General features: G+C 41.9%; 1 protein-coding gene across 9 annotated transcripts in view; it reads left to right on the top strand.

Annotated features, from left to right (window-relative positions):
* Nucleotides 1-12,290, top strand: part of DIP2B (DIP2 acetate--CoA ligase B (putative)) — a 77,039-nt gene that overhangs the window by 27,258 nt on the left and 37,491 nt on the right. For 6 of the 9 annotated variants that reach the window (XR_015707723.1, XM_087770999.1, XM_087770995.1 and 3 more), the window contains exons 2-5: nucleotides 2,573-2,644; nucleotides 2,771-2,891; nucleotides 9,672-9,818; nucleotides 11,198-11,323. Coding sequence is in view for 8 of the 9 variants with exons in the window: in XM_087770999.1 (XP_087627125.1) it covers nucleotides 2,573-2,644; nucleotides 2,771-2,891; nucleotides 9,672-9,818; nucleotides 11,198-11,323 (466 nt within the window). In the remaining variant the exon portion in view is untranslated. The remainder of the gene's footprint in view (nucleotides 1-2,572; nucleotides 2,645-2,770; nucleotides 2,892-9,671; nucleotides 9,819-11,197; nucleotides 11,324-12,290) is intronic. The other 3 variants (XM_087770996.1, XM_087770997.1, XM_087770998.1) reach the window with 2 other exon arrangements.

The following is a 12,290-nucleotide window of genomic DNA, read 5'->3' as shown; positions in this document are numbered from 1 at the left end:
GAACTCTTTCTTCTAACCTTTTCCGTCCCTACTGCCTAGTTCCACTTCAGCAGGACTAGTCAAAAAATTTAAGCATTACACTGTCTAATCCTGTAGGGAGGTGCTTGAGACTGTCAACCTGTTTGTCAAAATAATGGTTGTTTTTCTGTTTATTTGTTTGTTTTAATGAACTCTATGTGGAAATTCAGCCATGAGAAGACACAGTGCTGCAGGGAAGTCCCAGGAATTCATCACCCTCATTTCTGTTGCTTGAATTTTGCTAGTTGGAACTTTCCTGCTCTTGCCAAATAGCATTAGGCTTTTTATTTTTCTGTTAGCTCATGCTCAGACCACCCTTTTTTCAAGCAATAATGTAAATGATCTGCATCGCGTGGTAGTTAACATTGCAAATAGTGTTTTGGCCTCAGTTACCTTCTTGTTTCTCAGTAGTATCTCACCTCAACTTCAAATTTCCAAATGCAGATCTGTGAACCATAAGCCTTGCATTCGTGCGTGGAGAGAGTGCTTTGCTTCCCAGTAAGTAAAACAGAACGTGATACTGAAATTGAGCGCGCTGGTATTTGTTTGTAATGTACTGGTGTTCCTTAGTAATTCCAACAATTTTCTGTGGCAAATGTTTCGCTATATATAGTGTGTAACCACCAATGTCGAGAGCCCAATTAAATCTTGTGGGGAAATTAATCACAAAATAACAAGCTACAAACAAATCTGTGGGTTGGCTTATAAGGAACAATCCCTCCCCCTCTCTGTGCAGGTTTGTTTTTCCTGAAGTGGCAGTCACCCTGCTCTATTTGCTACCCAAATGAACAAATGTGGGGAATTAAAGCTTCCTCTGAAAATGGAGAGGCAAATCTCAGAAAAGCTGGTGGATTTTGTAGCTCATGCGGTGGATCAAAACGTTATCCTTTTGGCGTACGGTCTTTGTATAGCTCTTTTTTGAAGGTGTACTTTTCTTACACTGACAACATACCTTTCTTGTGAGCTGGATTAATTTAACTGAGCTATGTATTGCAATCAAGCATTAAAATTAATGCTTTGGTTGGCATTTCAGTGCTTCATGGACATTCTAATTTTCAGCTGCTGGAGTTGTTTGGACTTGTCGGGGCCTGACTCAAACATAGTGAGATAAAATTTTGTGTGCAAATGCACACCCTCCGCTAAGCAGTGTAAGTACCCATTTCAGCTTCGAAACTCTTAGTCTAGGCGTTTCAAGCGACACTGACATTTGACTGTCCAGCACAAAGGAGTGAAGTCCATTCCCCTTCCAAGCATTTCAATACTGCAAAATCACCTTTATAACCAAAATGGCCTGTTAGCCCGGAGTGTTTTAGCAGAGGCGCTGGTTGCGTTGGGAGGCTTAGAGTGTAAACCCTTTAATCACCTTTTCTGATGCGGCCCTCCAGATCAGGCTGGAAGTGTCTGGCAGGAGGATGCTGTAAGGCAGCAAACACAGTGGCCTGTGCTGCTCAGCGTCTAATACTCTGTTGCCTTGCAATAATCAGGCTCACAGCAAAGAAAACACGCCGTTTGCAACCACTAGTTTCTTGTTGTAATACAAATGTGGGCTTAATTTTACCTTGAGAAGTAATACCAAATAATTCTGTTTTCTCATTGCTGTGTGTTTGATCGCTTCCAATCTTTTGGCCCCAAGAGATAAGAGGTTACAAGTGCAGGTCAGGCGACAAAAAGGCTTGAAATGCTGCAGGGCTTTTTGTTTTAATCCCTTCAAGGTTTCAGTCTTTCTTGTGGTTCTGATGCAATGTGAGAAATTAAAACAGAAGACAGCAGCCAGATGGTACATCTCCAGGATCAGACAGATTAGGTTTTTAAAAAAGGGAAAAGTTTACCAATATTTATTCTCTTCTGGAGTTTTTGCCTCTGTGGAGCTCAGGCATCTGTCTTTTGCATGCTTCTACCAGTAGGCAAACAGTGAAATTACAGCTACTACCAGGTTAAAAAAACCCACGAGCCCCTAGCTTGCTTTCACCGCGTATCAAATAGACATGGTTAAAAGTCTGGTCTTCTGGATCGTAGGGCGTGCTGGCTGGGCAGTAGCCTAGAAGCTGACTCTGTTCATCCTTGCCTCAGTTTTCAGAGGTGCCCTAAGCAGCTCCTGCAGTGGACTGACTTTATTTGCTAAAGGCTGCTCTCAGTTTGATTAGTTTAAGAGAGGCTCTGAATTTGCACTTTCCCTTTGCCCTGTTGTTTGGGAATTGTTCCATTTTGTTAGCCTAAGTTGGCTTTGCGGTTACAAATATTTTCATGCACTCCGAGTTTCCCGTTTTAGGTTTTCATTGCTTTGATATTCCATTTAGATAGCTGTTCTGATTCAAATTATTGCATTTAAATAGTGTATAGTTTCTATCCCTGATCCCAAGGGAAACTACAGAAGTTCTGTGGCATGGAGGCTTTGAAATCATAATGTACTCACATTTATTTGGTTTCGGGTTTTCTTCAGCATATGCACTGCTGCGTTCAGGTGAAACCTTCATGTCACTGAAAAGAAAAGCAAACAGACCTCAAAGTGAAAAATGAGGACATGGTTAAATGAGTTTTCTTTCCTTGGTTTTAGGGGACATCACACAAAAGGGGTATGAGAAGAAGAGGGCAAAGCTTCTGGCTCCGTATGTTCCACAAACCCAAGGTAGGTACTTGTTTCAGCTGGCGTAAGAGCTTTGCATAGCCTTGACTTTAAAGGGATCTGTGGCGTGGAGCACTGAGATTTCGTTTGCCAACTCTGAAGTATTCTGTTTCGTATGTGTTTCCTTAGCTATCTAATAATTACACTGTGGAGGCTGCCTGGATGCCACGAAGTCACGGGCAGTATTTTGCCTCTCGTTCGCTTGTTCATCTTGAGCTCCAGGGATTCCTGGTCGTTCCAGAGCTGTTTGGTGGGTCTCTGTAGAGTGCTGTGTATTTCAACACTTTGTATGCCCTGTCTTTATCTCCCACGGACATAAATCACATCCCACTCCCTTGTCAGCTGAGAACTCAAGGGCTTTGAATCAGTCGTGAAGTGTGAGGTCCTCAACAATAATTCTTGAAACCGTCTGAAAAACGGCTTAACTGCAGAGCTGGTCTGTACTGCGCCCGTCTTCCAGCCATCTTAATTCCTTGTTGGAGAAACATCAGAATTTTCATAATTTGTTGGTTTATTTTACCAGAGTGACTGAATTCATGTACTTTGTTTACATCCGTTTCTTTTGCTTCAAAGATCCTGATTGTATGTAGGATAATTATATGTAATTGTAAACTGAAGGACATGGCTGAAAGTATGCCTAATAATTATTATGGGGATGCTTACCCAAAATAATTGCACTACTGATATGCTGAGATGCTTAACCATTAAAAACTAATGTGTCTGGCTCTTAGCAGTTTGGGCAGTGAATGGCTATGACAGGCAGTCATGACTGGACTTACTGTAATTTACTGGGACTGAACTACTGCCAAAAAAATAAAAAAAGAGCGAAGGCTAAAAGCGCATTTATTGACTATCAGCGCTGCTTCTGTTGGGGAAAGATCGCATAGGGTTTTTTCTGCTGAAATTGCAGCAGTTCGCTTCAGGCAATTGCTTGAGGAACATAAAAGGGCTCTGCCACTGTCATGCGGTAGCTTCTGCTCCGAAACCCTTGGTGGTTGCATTCCTGCTCTCCTCCATCCCAGCTGTTTCTCAACTTTGCTTTGGTTGCATATTCAACAAAAGCTGGTGCCCATTCTCTTGTCCAAGACCTACTGGGTGCTTTATACGCAAAAGAATAGTGTGTTCTGTCTGAGCTAACATACTGAAGGTAGCAAGGCAAGCAAAAATTGGTTTTTAGCCTTCAAATTTGAGATTTTGTTACAAACAGCTGAGTACTGAGGACTGCCTCCCTGAGCCAGCATGTGATAGGAATCTCTGAGACTCTGGTGCTACCTTTCTATCAAATCTGCTTCTGTTCTTTAAAGAAACCAGAAAGTAATACACATGACTGATCCCTCTTTAGAGTCTTTATAAGTAGCTATTTGTTAAGCAGGTTTTACAGTCTCTCAGTCCAACGTGTATACCAGTGGAGGTCTTGAGCCTTAGAAGGAAACGTGGGCTCCTTCCGTGTCCTTCTTGGCAGACTTGCTTTCGTCCTGCTGTCTGGTGGAGGCTGAAGCTCTACAAGTTGCTTTTCATCTGACGACATGATCTTGTGCCCCTCATGCCTGTCGCTTTGCACACACGTTTGGTTTGTTTCAGAAAATGTTGTTTAATTAGGAGGAAAAAAAAAAAGTGTTTGGCAAGACTGTCTGTGGCCCTGCTATTTTAATTGTCACGCTTTTGAAAGCTGCAGAATGAGGCGAAGTTCAAGAAGAGACACAGGCTGATAGGAGGTCGCCAATTAAGATTGCATTTTGAGTGCCATTCTGGCTCAGTCCTCCAGCTTTTTATATAATATCCAGCTGCCCTTATATCTGGGAATCTCCTGTTGTAAAAATCCTGTTGAAGTCATGCGTGAGGGGTTCAGAATCAGGTCACCTCCTTAATGAGAAGAAAATTAATTTAGTCCACAAAACAAAAAAAATATTTACGCCTGGCATTCAGCATATTACATTTCTCAGAGCACCTTCCTGATGTTAGCTAATGCATTGTCTCCATTGCATAGATGTGAAATGAGACGAAGGCAGGTATGATGGCGTGTCAGGGCACGTCAGCATTATAATTTGGGAGACTCGTATTGCTAAATCTGTGCTCCATTCACATTGCCTCTGGGAGCTTGCCTCATTATTTTAGAGTTAAGGCAACAATGTTAATTACCTAAAGATACATGTTTTCCTGGTGCGACATCCATTTTTGTAAATGGAAGTTAGTGAGGCGATGGAGCGGTGATACCAGAGTTGCTGCTCCTCTGTTCTGCGCTGGCTGCTGCGCTAAGGGCTTTGCAGGCGGTGTTTTGAGCGGGTTCCCGGGTTGTGCACGTTAAGTAACGCTGCTGATTTCACTGCTGCCCGAACCAAAACAGGGAGGACAGGCGTGCTTGTTTCATGTTACACTACTGACTAACCGCCTGCGAAAATAAAGAAAGGCCGCCCTGCTGTCATCTCATCCTTGGTGCCCTTCTGAACGCGTATCACCAGCTAGACCGTAAGTTCCCTTTTGAAGCAGACTGGGGTCTCGGTGCTTTGAGATGTTGCTTTTATTGGAGTGACGCTGACATGTTCAAGTCACTCCCGGAGTCGTTTGCGAGGACTGAATATTTTTATGCCAATTTTAAAGGATGCAATGCAGTGCTATTTTCTGCTATTTTGAAAAACGCTTTTTGGATTGACAGATGAACTGCTCTGCTCCTAGGAGATGGTACGCTAACTCAGCACCTCTTGAAACTAGCTTTTGCTGCAGACTACAGGCAAACTTCTGCCTAGGGAAAGAGCTTCTGTCCATATCAGTTGCTGCAAATCTGGAAAAGCATTTACAACTCTTTAGCTCAAACAATGCAGATGCAGGAATGCCTTCTGCCCAAATTAGCAGCCCTTGCACATAGACTGTTGGCAGAGTACGTTTTCTTGCTATTTAAGATAATGCATTCCGTTCCTCTGCTAATGTGTAAAGGAAATTATATTCATTAAGCACTGATTTGCTGTCAGAACCTTTTTATGTAACTGCTAGAGCGCTCTCGCTCCTGTTTTCTATTCTCATGATGAAAAAAAGGAAAAAGTTAAAAATTTTAAACAAGCAAAGAGAAGGTTGGAGTACTTACTGTTTTTATTGAAAAGGGAAGATGAATGTGATCCGGTAGGTTTTGTGTTCCAGTACCCGAGGGAGAGGTGTTGGAAGACAGGACTAATATGCTTGTAAACCTGTTGAAACCGATAATATTTGAAGCTAAGTTAATTGATCTGTGAATTTTAGCTGTTAATGTATGTTTTGTTGGGTTTTCCGCTTCATGTTATTCACCGATAGCACTAGGTGGGAACGTTATAGATTCGGTTACTTCAGTGTTTCATTTCTTTGAAATCGTGGCGCTTTGGAAACGAAGCATTTCTTCTTTGCTTCCTGAGTGGGCCGTCATATATATCCTGTCTGAGAGGAGTTCTTCCTGCCCCGCTGTGTGTTGTGGACTGCCAATGAGCCAGCAGAGCTCTACTGTAAAGTTTGCTGTTTGTTTGTTTGTTAGTTAGTTTGTTCCCCCCCCCCCCCCCCCCCCTCCATCTTTCAGCATCATGTTATTTCAAATGGGAGCTAATGTGGAACTGTAACCAGTGATAAAACAGCTTTGTCTGAACCTGTAAATCATGCACACGCGCTCCAGCTTAGCGTTGTTTAGAGAGTTTCACCCTTTTACAAGATCTGACTTGCAGCTACCACAAATGGGGAATTATTTTCTTCCTTATGCAGTCTGAGGGGTATCACGGTTTCGAGTAAAGCTTATCACTTGACTCTAGGAAATGCATTTCTCCATCTTTGAAATAATAGCCAGGACTAAATCAATGGAGCACCTGAATTCTTCCTTCACGTCTTGTACCAGGCAGAATTAAGATCCATCTGGCTAGTAACTCTGAACCTCCTAAATCTGGCGAGTTCTCAGCCTTCTCAGTGCTGGAAGGCAGCAGCGATCGCACTAAGCTCGTGCAGCCGTGCCTGCTGCTGAGCGAGGCTGTCCCTGTGTTCTGGAAGTGCTGTTCAGGCTGACTTGTGAACCCTAGATACTTGGCTTTGGTAATTACAGGATTTTTACAGGCATGTAGCTCGAAAAAATCATGTTGTTATAAGGAATAGCCAGTCGAACAGTAGCACTTCTGTTCAATTCTGTATGCAAAACAGCAGAATAACAGGTTTGCCTGCTGCTTCTGTCAGATGAATCTAGCATTTACTGTCCTTGTTATTAATGTAAACGTTTATTCTTGTTGATCATACGTGGTGCTTATAATGATTCTTTTAATCTAAAAATCTTCTTATGAAAAAAATCTCTGACTCTCTAAATCATTGAGCCTCTTTCTTCAAGAAAACACAGGGATCAGTTCTCTTTAAAAACAAAGGACAATTTAAAAATCCATAGCATCCTTCAAAAGTGAATCTAAAATAATTTTTTTTTCACGTCTCTGTAGATTCGGATCCTGCCAGCAGCAACTGCAGCTATGGCAGGATTATTCGAAAGGGGATGCTACATAAGTCACCTATCACCTGCCTGGCTTGGCTCGCTTATGTGGCTTTGTTGTATTACCATTTGTGATTTACTGTAGCTATACACTTTTTCCCTCATCTGTGCATGAATGCTTTGTTAGGCTACTGTAACATGTTATTCTGTCATAGCAAAATATTTAAACAAAGAGCTTGCTCTTGGTGTGTCATGTCACTTACAGACACGTTTGATCCCTCTGTAAACGGAACGTCATGTTTGCCTTGTGATGCCCTGCAGAGCAGATGAGATGCTCTTGCAAGACTTATAAGAGAACTGAATATGAATTTAATAATTCATTTAAAATAGTGTTAAATCTGCTGCTGACATCTAGTGGGTGCTTGAATTCATAAATACTCAAGTGATCAGAAAGCATTAAGCTTTTCTTCTCAGTTTGTGAAGTTGTCTTGGTTTTGGATCAAAAGAAAACGCTCTCGTTTTTGATGAAGGCATGTATATCCTACAAAGATGTTAAACCAGTCATCGATGACATGTGTTCCAGAATGACAGGACGGGGGCACAAACGCTGTTATGTTTGGATGTGGGTAAACTGAGATTTTGCATTGAAAATCTTGTTCCGAAGTCCAGGTCTTCAGATTACCTGATCCTGCACCTAAACCACAGAGGTCTCTTTTCCTTTTCCATTCTACTTTTTGTGCTGCTGGCATCTTTGTGCAGGTGATGGTTTTGTTTTGATAACATATAACACAGAGTTCTGTATTTGCTTATGATATCCAAAAAATACCAGTGTAAAAGGGGAATAGTTGTTTGTCCCCCTAATATGGTTTGAGAGTTCCTGGCTAGCAGGATACGTTCTTTTTAACTAGAAATAAAGGTTCTAATTTTTTGGCATGATAGTTTAAGGAATCATTAATACATAAGCTCGGTAGCTTGCCTCCAATGAATGTTGATATCGCAAACAGAACTACTAAAAATTTGAGTAAGAGGTGAAAAGTTTCGAAAAGGTTCCCAGGCCAAAGAGTAATGCTAGGCGTTAAGAGAGAACTTCTTCCAGGAGCGTGTTGCCCCCGTATTCTTGAATTTTTTCCAAAGCATATAGTGCTGGGCTAAGTGGATAGTTAGTTTGCTGTAACATTCAATTAATATTCTGCTCTGTGGGATCTTGGAAGGTATAGGAGATGGCTGAAGGTTCCTGTAACTAGCTAGGTGTGATTTGCTGGTATTGTAAGTTCCCTGAGCTTGAGGCGCTTGCCTTAAGTTGTTGACCTAAAACCACACACTACGAAAGTGGTGTAACAGGAATTGGAATCCAGGATTTGTGGTTTCCTCTTCATTTCTCTAATCCTTTGGTAGTTTGTGAGAATTTATAAGCGGCGCATATTTAGATGACACAATTGCTCTTCTTTTTGCGTGACTTCAGGTGACGACCTGAAGGTAATTACCGCTGTATGACCTTCAGTTTTTTAAAAGTTCCCACTGATGCACAATTCATTGTAGCACTGGGACTCCAGTAGCAACGATTCCTTGCTGAATTAGGTAAAATGATAATTTCTTATCAGATTATCTGTTTAGCTCCCTGTATTCATGGGAAAAACAAACTTGCCAGGATGATAAAGCCGCTCACTTCTTGACATCCTGAAAGGAGCCAGAACCTGGACAACTAGAGGTCTGTTTAGTTTTGTAATTAATATGAACAGCAAAGGCTCTTGCCACTGGTATTTTATTGGTTTTCCTGTCAATAACGTGCACTGGTCAGCGGAACACTGAGTAATGAACCCGGCTTTTCAACATATTTTTCTATGGGTTTGCTCGTCTTCCCACCTCCAACTTAATTTGGGATAACGACTTACTGCATCAGTCAAACCCCTTTATTCGTTGTGCCCATAGCAGCGGTGTCTACGAGGAGACTGGTGGAAATGACTATGATCTCTAAAAACAGTTTACATGTATCGCTTTACCACAAATTAAACTGCTAATTAATTGTCTTCCGTCTTAATGCAATAATGAGGGTATGATGCAGTCCTGTTCCCACTGGAAACATGGCAAAGTAGGGGGCAAACCGTACAGGTACGAAATCACAAAACACTGAAGTTCATTGCAAATGGCCCTTTTAAGTGTGTGGAAGCGTAGGACTCGCCTGCCTTATCTACTGTTTCATTTGTCAAGACTTATCTGAATCTTATCATCTTTGCTTTTGTATTTTGTAATGAATTCTTTAAAGGTGACTTCATCTCCCTTTATCACTGATAGGTTACTTAAATCATGTGAAATTGTGTATTATGTCAGCTGCTTCAGGTTTGCTGCAAATTGTCTCTTCCTTCCAGTGCCTAACCATCCCTTAAAAAGAAAAAAGCTGGAAAAAACTCTTAAGCGTAAGGTCAAAGAAGGGACAGGTATATCTTAACTGATTAGGGTATAATTGGACAGAAGTATTAATATACTAATTAGATCCACTTCACGACAGAAAAAAAAAAGGGGTAAATCCTGTAATTATATGGTAAACGAGAAAGGTATAGTCAAAAAAAGCTACTTCTGTTTCCTGCTCTCGGAGAACTGTGGACTGTTTTGCAGGGGTTGATCCAGCATTGCAGAAGGAGCCCAGAACTCAGATGCCCGTTCCATCTGCAACTCCAGCCTCAGCAGCATCATCATCATCCTCCTCATCCAAATTTCACCGAGCTCGCTCAGGGGGAGCCAGAGATGAACGCTATCGATCCGGTAAGGGCAGGAGTTCACCTGGGATTCCTGTTAGTGAGGAAGAATGTACCATGTCCTCGCAAGGAGTCAAGCTTGGTATTCATCCACTGATGGAAAGTCCTGCCTTGGCGGTTCTGTATAAAGAAACATCAGACTTGTAGGACTGCAGCTGCTGAATCAAAAAGAAGGCTAAGTAGAAAAAGCAAATCACTTTTTGCCACCTTGATTTTCTGGCTTGAATGCAACTATTCAGTGCAAGCCATTCACAGAATGGAAAGCCTATTTTAACCATGTCTGTAGGTAACCAGATACAGTGAAGTGGCAGGTAATGCTTTGTTCCTGGCATTGGCGATTGCTGTGCATATCTGCTCTAGGAGCTTGGAGAATGAGAGCTGCCTTTCTCTCTCTGTGCTTAAAGGACTTCCAAAGAGCAGCAGAAATGGCTGACTAATGCCCCGCTGATTTCCTTCCCCACTTGAGGAAAGAAGGTGGCAGCACCTGTTTCTTGTTTCCACCTGGTTTTGTTTTTCACTTTGCATTGACAAGATTTAAGTTCTCGTCTCAACAGGGGCAAATAAAGTATCTCAAATACACCTTCTCCAGTAACACTGCTATCGTATACCACCATTTCATAAAGCATTAGAAGAGCCTAGTTTTCTGGGTTTTGGAGAAGCATAATTAAAAAACATTAATCTGAGAAATGCATGTAGATGACCTCTCCCTTGTCGCAGTAGTTTTTAACAAGTTGTCTTCTCATCACCAGTGATGAGTCTTCCTTTAAAGAGGTCTGGACCTTTGCAGAGGGATGGAAGCCTCACGTCCTAGCCTGTTTCAGTTACTAATCAAGCGTGTATTTACAGCCGCAGTTAGTAACTTTCAAGATTTACATTAAATCTGCATCCATTCAGGTTTTTGAACATAAGGTTTTTCCTAAATCAGGCGGGGGGGGCTCAGAATTTGTCAGTTTATAGACCAGAGTTGCACCTGGGGCTGTATACACTGTTAGCTTATCTGCATATTTTAAAATATGCACAAATGTATCTTAGGATAATCTTTGGCTGAAGGGAACAGTCTGGTGGGGTTGGGGTTTCTGTAAAAGTTGCTACAGACACAAGAATATAATGACTAATCCAGAAGATTCCAGACTAAAAGCCTGGCCCTGCTATATAGCTTGCTAACTTTAGAAACCTCAGTTAGTTTCCCTGTTTTTAAAAAAAAAAAAAAAAGAAAAAGGAAATGGTACTCATGAGATGGCAAAACGTAGTTGTTTGGGAAGGTACTGTAAAATGGAGACTTGCATAAGTACAGAGAGCTAGCAGTGTTTCCACATGTGTAAGCCTTTGTGTTTTTCTTCCTCCTCTACTGTTGCAAAACTGCGTATATGAACTTCCATTTTGCAGATATCCACACAGAAGCAGTTCAAGCAGCACTGGCAAAACACAAAGAACAGAAGATGGCCCTGCCCATGCCAACAAAAAGACGGTCTACGTTTGTTCAGTCTCCAGCTGATGCCTGCACTCCCCCAGGTTAGGTTCTTACAGCGTGTGTGTCTGTGTGGATGTTACGGTACGCATTAGTAACAGTTTCCCAATCAAGAGGCTGCAATTGTCAAAATATTCGAGCTCTTCAGCACATTTGTAGGTAGTCTGTTCCTCCTGTAGCTCTCTTGCTACATTTGAGCAGCTGCTTGTTTTCATGGAGCTGCTGTTAGGGCTGTGAAGATGACTCCTCTTCCGGGAGCTTTTAAAGAATCAACTGGCAAGAGCTGAGCAGGCTTTCTGGACTGAGGCTTCTTCTTTTCTTCCCTCACATCTATTTCAGTTGCATAATTCATGTTTTGATTTTGTTAAGGTTTAATACTCAACATGCAGGAAAAGGATTTGCAGCGATGTACGTTTCTGGGCAAGGACCTTGGAGGGGGTCCTGTGGGATTCCATGACTTGCAGGACTTTTCCTTCCTAACCCCTCCCATGTAGTGGCTGCAGCAAAATACCTCGGATAATGTGGTGTCTGTTATGGTGCATGTGCATCAGATTGTTAGTACACCTCTCTGTTTTCAAGCAGCTATACGCACTGGCTTAAAAATGAATATGTGTAATTTTTGGCAGTGACTTTTATGTTGTCTCTCATTGTGCAGAAGCATCACAGTCATTTGGAATGACAGAGTCATCTGAATATTATGAATTCATATCTCATTGTGAATTCATATCCCTCTCTGAAACTGCTCTGCTAGGCCACTTCACTCATACCTATTCTTTTACCTCCTTTTTTCTTTATACTTCTTCTTTTCTTTTCCTTTCTGGGGACTAATGCACGTTCCTGGTGTCTGCTTGGGTCTCAGCTTTGTACTGACTTGTCCAGGACTACAGCACATTCTGAGCTGTGGGTACTACACAAATAAAGGCTAGCGCTTACAGAGTGTCTGGAATCAGTCTTTTTCTTCAGCTCGTAACTGCATTCTACTTCAGCAAGTAGGTAGAACATGATGTAATA

This window comes from Nipponia nippon, unplaced genomic scaffold (assembly GCF_047370975.1).
Source record: "Nipponia nippon isolate SJK-2023a ecotype South Korea unplaced genomic scaffold, ASM4737097v1 scaffold_35, whole genome shotgun sequence".
Lineage (NCBI taxonomy): Eukaryota > Metazoa > Chordata > Aves > Pelecaniformes > Threskiornithidae > Nipponia > Nipponia nippon.
Note: the sequence above shows the minus strand (reverse complement) of the source record. Positions and strands in the feature narration are given on the sequence as shown.